A 7905-nucleotide genomic window follows, 5' to 3' on the forward strand; every position below is an offset into this window, starting at 1 on the left:
ATTGTACTCCTGTGCAGTCACCTTCAGTGGAAAGGCTCATCAAGAAAAGTCAGTCAGTCCTTGAAGAACAAACACAGGGCTGTGAGGTGGCTCAGCAGTTGTGAGCACTTGCTGCTTTTGCAGAGGACCTGGGCTCCTTCCCAACTCCTGCCTCAGAGGGATCACATACAATGACAATCGAGCTCCAGATAATCTAAGTCCTTCTTTGCCTCTAAGGGCACCTGCATGCATGCGGTATAAACTCATATACACATACACATAAGTGAAAGTTTAAAAATTAATATTTTAAAAATTTTCTAAAAAGGCAGAGGGAAGTCTGTAGAGCAATGGGAATGTTTCTGTATTGATTGAGACTATCAAAATATACCAAACTACATGCTTAAAATCTGAGCTTCTCATTATATGTAAACTGTATCTCAAAATTTATATGTATGTGTTCATTCATGCTTATGTGTGTGTGTGCATGTGTACATGTATGTGGAGGCCAGATATCAACATCTGTGTCACCTTATTTGTTTTTTTTTTTTTTTTTTGAGACAGGCTCTCTTAATGGCATGCTGTACTGATTAAACAATCTGGCTATCAAGCAATCCTTATGAATTTGCCCAAGCACTGGGATTACAAGTAAGTACCTGATTTTTTGCAATATGTCTTCGGGTACAAAACATGTATCCTCATGCTTGCACTGCCAGCACTTTGCAAAACGAGCTTCTCCCAGACCCATTCTGCTGTGTGTTACCAAAAGAAAAAAAGAAAAAAAACATGATACTTAAGTATGGAGTGGGTTGAAATGAGATGAGAGAAAAGGGATAATACACCCAAAAGAGTCACAGGGATGAAACAATGTCATTGTACTGCCTAGTGACAGAGATGAACAGATGGTAAACTATTTAACCTGTTAACATATCTCTTCTACATCCTCTACTTCACTCATAACCATCATTATCAACAATGGCTAATTAGCTGTCTGTGGGCAGAGGTCCCAGAGTCCTGGCAGGGTTAATGAGCATGTATTCCTATGGGATGAGAGTTCAGGGATCCTTCTCTTGGTGCCTTTTTCTGCCTGCAGTCCAACCAAATGATGGCAACTTTCTGGATGATGGTAGTGGGGTATGCTGCATCCAGAACTACTGGAGCCAGTCTCCTCTGGTTCAAGTGTCAGCTCAGCTTATATTGTTCTGACTAAATTACTTAAGCTGTCTGTGTTTCCATTATTTCACCTGACAGCAAAGACAAAGTACAGTGCTCATACCCAGATAACACCACTGATGCAGAGTGCTTTGGGGAGTTCAGAATGGCATTCCTACTCACTGAGCCCTAAAACCAGTGCTTTCAAATGACCACAAGCCAGCAACTTACTCTCACTTTTCATGGTGTGAAGATCAGCTGGAAGGCCCATTCAGGCCAGAGGCTTCTCATGGGGAAGCCTTGGCTGCCAAGGAGTGAGAAGATGCTGACCTGACCATGTAAGTCCTGGGATTTTCTTCTATAGTCTGACAAAATCCCTGTGTCTTAAAGAGTGAAGCCATGGCTGGCATGCATTGTATTGTCCTGAACAAATCATTTAACCTGGCTGTTTCTGGTCATCTGCAAACAAAGGTTGAATACAGTCATTTTGTCTGGGTTACACAGTTGATGCAGAGTGCTTGAGTACCTTATATCAAACAGGGCTCAGAATCCAGGCCTGGCCTTCTTGGCTGTGCAGTGTTGGCCAAGTTGTTTCAACCTTCTGCTCCTCTGTAAAGGGGGAATAATGCTAATGAGTATTCTAGGGATGTAGAAAGGAGCCCCAGATGCTTTAGTTTAGTGAGTTGATGTGGGCTGTTACAAAAAACAGGTGAAGTAAAGCTAGAGTTATCTGGGAAGAGGAACCGTAGTTGAGAAAATGGTACCATTATCTTGCCTACAGTCAAGCTTATAAGGCATTATCTAGGTTAATAATGAAAACGTGTAGCCTACTGTAAGGGGTACCACCGCCGGCTAGGTGGTTTTGGAGTGTATGAAGCCATGAAAAGCAAGCCAGTACATAGCCCTCCTCCATGGTCTCTTCTTCAGTTACTGCCCTGATTTCCCTCAGTGATGCAGCATAACCTGCACTGTGAGCTGAAATGAGCCCTTCTCTCCACAGGTTGCCTTTGGTCATGGTGTTTTAAGATAGCAATAGAAACCCTAACAAAGACAGAACAATGGGCAGTGTTGGAATATGGGGTGTTCATGAGGTAACAGTACTCTACAAATTATAAGTTCTCTGAATTCACTTCCTGTATAAAGTTTATTCCAGAGACGATGTTGTTGTGGCCAGCACAAAGCAAAATATGGAGGATCTTGATGCCAGCAAGTTGTACCTCAGAATAAAATGACTCAGAATAAAAATGATAATCTGGGAATATAGTGTAAGTGAAAATATTTTTTTTTAATGATGAATCTCTTAAAAAGTTATGTAGGAGCCTTTAGAACCACTCTGGTAGCTTCTATTAATATAAACTTACTTCAAAAATCAAATATTTAAAAATGTATCTGAACAATATTAACCAAGAATTATGCAAAACCAAAACTCTACCTTGGATATTCCATGTTTCAACATTATGGTGCTGAGGCAGGAGGATGTTACGTTTGAGTTCATTCAGGACTACATAATCAGTTTTATGTGAGTCTCTACAATGTAGCAATACTCTAGCTTAAAAAAAAGAAAGGAGGAATAAGAAGGGAGGGACAGAGGTAGGGAGGGAGGGATGAAGGGGGAGGAAGGAAGAGGAACAAAGGAGAAGAGGGAGGGAGGATTAAGTTGTACTGAAGCTACAAAATTTTTCTTTATATGAAAAGAAAATAATTAAATGAACCTACTTTAGATTTTCATTAGCAAATTGCATGGAGCTTTTGGTCATGTTTTGCTTTAAATTGTGAGGCACAGCCTCACTCTGTAGGCTATCTCAAACTTACAGGCCTTCCTGCCTAAGCCAGCCTAATGCAGGGATTGTATCTTCTCTCTTTTATTCAGTTTTTTAAAATTATTGTTATTGTTTTTAATTATGTGTGTCCGAGTATTCACACATATGGGTGACTGAGGAAGCCAGAGGTATCAGATCCCCTGGACAGGAAGTGTGGGTAATTATGAGCTTGTCAACATCACTGCTGGCAACCAAACTCAAATTTCCTGTGAAAATAGTTTGTTCTCTTAACCACTTAGTTACCTCTCCAGCCCTAGAATTCTATGTTCTTAAGAAATTACGTCACTATAATATCAGATGACAATCACTGTAGGTCTAATACTTCTTTCCACATACATACGGTTAGGGTTAGGGTTAAGTTGAGATACGGGTTTTTCACTTAGAGGGAAAATATTTAGTCCAATTTTCTGAGCCATAAAGATTGTTTTTATTTAATTTTAATATTATATGTATGGGTGTTTTGCTTGTATGTACCACTTGCACACCTGGAAGATCTCCTAGAACAACAGTTACACATAGTATGAGCCCCTGTGTGGGTTCTTGGAATCAAACTCAGATCCTCTGGGAAAATAGCCAGTGCTCTTAACCACTGAGCCATCTGTCCAGCCCCATATGCTTTGTTTTCCAGCAAGAACCCAAATTGATCTCACTGGAGATTGTGGCATTTCATGAAGGAGAATATCTCATCCATGGGCTGCATTTCAACCTCTGGTCTAATCTTCTGCAAATGTGTACTAATTAGAACACAAATGCAATCAGAAAGTAAGATAAATACACACTAATATTTACCAGATTACCAGTCAGCCACAACATTCATTGTCTTTCCTACCACACAGAAGGAACAACTTCAACAGTAGGCCAGTGTTCAGATCGTAGCATATGCTTAACAAATGCTTGTGATAATAAAAATGAGGGAATCCGTGTTTTAAACCACTGTCTTTTGCCCTTAACCAAACAGTTGGAGATTCCAGTGTAAGAATCTACTTGTTTCTGGTTTCCTTGGGAACACTAGATATTTGACAGACAAGATAACAGAAGCAGAAGGGTCCAAAGAGCAGAACTTCGGTACACGTTAAATCTCGTGAGGATGGGAGAGTACCTCCAGCTGGATCCATAGCAGACACAGAAGACATGGTCAACCAGAGCTCCCCAGTGGGCTTCCTCCTGCTGGGCTTCTCTGAACACCCACACCTGGAAAAGATTCTCTTCGTGGTTGTCCTGTGTTCCTACCTCCTCACCCTCCTAGGAAACACACTCATCCTCCTGCTGTCCACCCTGGACCCCAGGCTTCACTCTCCCATGTACTTCTTCCTCTCTAACCTCTCCTTCCTGGACCTCTGCTTCACCACAACCTGTGTCCCCCAGATGCTGGTCAACCTCTGGGGTCCCACAAAGACCATCAGCTTCCTGGGATGCTCTGTCCAGCTCTTCATCTTCATGTCCCTGGGATCAACAGAGTGCATCCTGCTGACAGTGATGGCCTTTGACCGCTATGTGGCTGTCTGCCAGCCCCTGCACTATGCCACCATCATCCACCCTCGCCTATGCAGGCAGTTGGCAGCTGTATCCTGGGCTATAGGTTTGGTCCAATCCATAGTCCAGACACCTCCCACCCTCCGCCTGCCCTTCTGTCCCCATAGACAGATAGATGACTTTTTGTGTGAAGTCCCATCTCTAATTCGATTATCCTGTGGGGACACCACCTATAATGAGATCCAGATGGCTGTTGCTAGTATTTTCATTGTGGTTGTGCCACTGAGCCTCATCCTTGTCTCTTATGGTGCCATTGCCAGGGCAGTGCTGAGGATAAGCTCTGCCAAGGGGTGCAGGAAAGCTTTTGGGACCTGTTCCTCTCACCTCATTGTGGTCACCCTCTTCTACAGCTCAGTCATTGCTGTCTATCTGCAGCCCAAAAACCCCTATGCCCAAGAGAGGGGTAAGTTCTTTGGTCTCTTCTATGCGGTGGGCACTCCAGCACTCAACCCCCTCATATACACCCTGAGGAACAAGGAGGTAAAGAGGGCCTTCTGGAGGCTGCTGGGGAAGGATGGGGACTCTGAGGAGAGCTGAGGGAGAAATAATTAGTGCACTTTCCAAAGTAGAGTGAATTTAAGCCTTTGTGAAAAAATTGAACTCCCAAGTCTGCTTACTCTTTTATACCTATCTAAGCTATAACAGTAGACCTAGTGAGTAATAAGTTGCAGTTATATAGGTTATATAAGCAGAAGAGAAGAAAGAAGAGTGCTAGAAGTTTCTTCAAAATGAAGCATTCTTGTCTGGACTGATCAAGGAGGTTCATTAGGCTCAAGAAATTTAGAAGAAGAGAAAAATCTTACAAAATTCAGGAAGTTCATGAAACTTACAGGATCTGGTGATTTCTCCTTGAGATGACATAATCAGTACACAGCTGGAAGAGAGAAACCTCTCCAGAGATCTAGCTGCAAGTTATACACCAGGCCCCAGTAAGACACTTACATGTGTCCTCATCTAAGCTAACTTGAGCTTCTCAGTGACACAGCTGTGCCCATAACACGTCACTCATTCCCGTAACACATCACTCATTCCCGTAACACATCACTCATTCCCGTAACACATCACTCATTCTTTCGTAAGTCGCTGCGATAAACTCACTAGTTGACCAAGCTGGAATGGAATGATTTACTTATTATTTATTATAATTTAATTCCAACTTGAATGGAATAATTTATGTGGCCTATATTTGGTGTCCTATCTAGGAAGAGTTCACATTTATTGTCTTTTGTCTATGGAGGAGGGAGAGGGAGACAGAAAGGGACATTTACATATGCAGCCAATGGCTCATAAACATAAAATAAGAACAAATAAATTTGAAACAATCTAATGATAAATGTTTCTTTTTTCTTTTTTTTTATTAATTACACTTTATTCATTTTGTATCCCCCCATAAGCCCCTCCCTCCTCCCCTGCCGATCCCACCCTTCCTCCCCTTTCTGCATGCATGCCACTCCCCAAGTCCATTGATAGGGGAGGTTCTCCTCTTCTTTCTGATCTTAGTCTACATCAGAAGAAAAAGAAAATAGGAAACAACCTCGGAACCTGCTACAGAGGGCCTCTGAAAGCCAGAAGAAAACAGGAAACAACCTTGAAACCTGCCACAGAGGGCCTCTGAAAGCTTCTGCAGTATAGACTGTCAAAGCACATGCTGAGCCTGATGGCCAACTGATGGGCAGAGTGAATGGAATTTTATGTAAGAAGTGGGAAATAGTAAGAGCTGGAGGGGACAGGAACTCCACAAGCAGAGCAACAGAACAAGATAATTTGAACACAGGGAACTTCCCAGAGACTCATACTCCAACCAAGGACTATTCGTGGAGATGACCTGGAACCCCTGCACAGGTGTAGCCCATGGCAGTTCAGTGTCCAAGTGGGTTACATAGTAATGGGAAGAGGGACTGCCTCTGACATAATCTGATTGGCCTGCTCGTTGATCACTTCCCCCTAAAGGGGGGAGCAGCCTTACCAGGCCACAGTAGAGGACAATGCAGCCACTTTTGATGAGAACTAAATGTTTCTTTTAAAACCTACCATGAATTATTTCTTTAAGATTTACTTTGTTTTTACATATGAGTATTTGTCTCTGTGTAAGTATGCTCAGAAGTGTGCAAATGCATTCAGAGGCCAAAAGGCTTTGGATCCCTAGGCCTAGAATTACAGGCCATTGTGATCTACCGTGCATGCACACTAGAATCCAAACTCCAGTCCTTGGCAAGAGCAGCAAGTGCTCCTGAGCAGTGAACCATTTCCCAGAGCCTCTGAATCTTATTTACTGAGTGTAGTTAACATTCAGTAGGAGGGAAGCAGAGGACTTGGGGTGTACCTCAGTGGGAGAACACTTGCCTGGAGTACGTGAGTCTCCAAGTTCAATTCGCAGTACTGGAAGAAAAGAATGCACTAAAGAGGTGGTTCGGCTGCTCTTACAGAAGACCCAGCACCCATATAAGAAGGTTCACAACCCAGGCCCAGGGAATCTGACGCCTGTGGCCTCTGTAAGCACCTGTACATGCACATACCCACTTGTATAAACACATACATGTATTAAAAACAATAAAAATAAATATTTTTCTGAAATTCAGTGGAAACAGAATGGCTGCATGAGAAGCTTAGAAAAATCTCCCTAGAAATCATAAATACATCTAAAATAAATAAAACTCATCATTTCAAGATACTGAAAATAAAGTGTACAATAAATTCCACTTATTCAAAATTCCAAAAAAAGAAAATGTACTGAACTTGAGAAAGAACAGTGTAGGTCTGAGACATGTTAGTCTGGAACTAACAAACCTCCATGGATAGCATGAACCAAGGTTACTCAGATGCCCCCCCCCCCCCCCCCCCCGGCCACAAGGGCCAGGATGGTAAGGGTGGAACTACAGTATTGTTTTGAGCAAGCAACTGACTGTCAAGTCAGCCAGAAATGCAACAGCAAGTTCTAAAGCACAAGGCAGTGAAGGCCTGAGGCCAATTCAGCATAACTCTGGTGTCTGGAAAGGGTAATTTAAAAAAATCAAAACTAATTTTACTGAACCTGAGAAAGAACATGTCAGTCTGAGACATGTTAGCCTAGAGCTGGACTCAACATGCCTCCATGGAGGCTATTTATCTTGCTGAAGACAGGGATAGAAAATAAAGCCAGTGTGGATTTATAAGCTGCCTGAACTTGGAAAACATTTCCCGAGCTACATGTAAATCTGTCGGAAAGGGTGGGGTCTGAGATAATGCAAACTCAGACTGGCTTTTTGGTGACCTTCCTAGTTGTTTATCGCTGAGGGGTTGTTGCATTTGATAATCTCCAGGCTTTTGGTTTTGTCTTCTATCCACTCCAAATAAAAGCAGTTTCACCCTAGCAAAACTCCTGACCCCCATCGCCCATCGCAATAACCTTGTTTCATGCTATCCATAGAGACCAGCTCTAGGCTAA

The 7905-nt window shown here is 42.6% G+C and overlaps 1 protein-coding gene across 1 annotated transcript; it reads left to right on the plus strand.

Annotated features, from left to right (window-relative positions):
* The first annotated feature begins 4071 nt into the window (after positions 1-4071).
* On the plus strand, positions 4072-5018 carry LOC129676215 (olfactory receptor 2H1-like). Its single transcript, XM_055606543.1, has one exon. It carries the CDS (start codon positions 4080-4082, stop codon positions 5016-5018), a length of 939 nt encoding a protein of 312 aa, XP_055462518.1. The 5' UTR covers positions 4072-4079.
* The last annotated feature ends 2887 nt before the right edge of the window (positions 5019-7905 follow it).

This window comes from Psammomys obesus, unplaced genomic scaffold (assembly GCF_907164565.1).
Source record: "Psammomys obesus unplaced genomic scaffold, mPsaObe1.curated_primary_1811, whole genome shotgun sequence".
In the NCBI taxonomy this organism is placed as follows: Eukaryota; Metazoa; Chordata; class Mammalia; order Rodentia; family Muridae; genus Psammomys; species Psammomys obesus.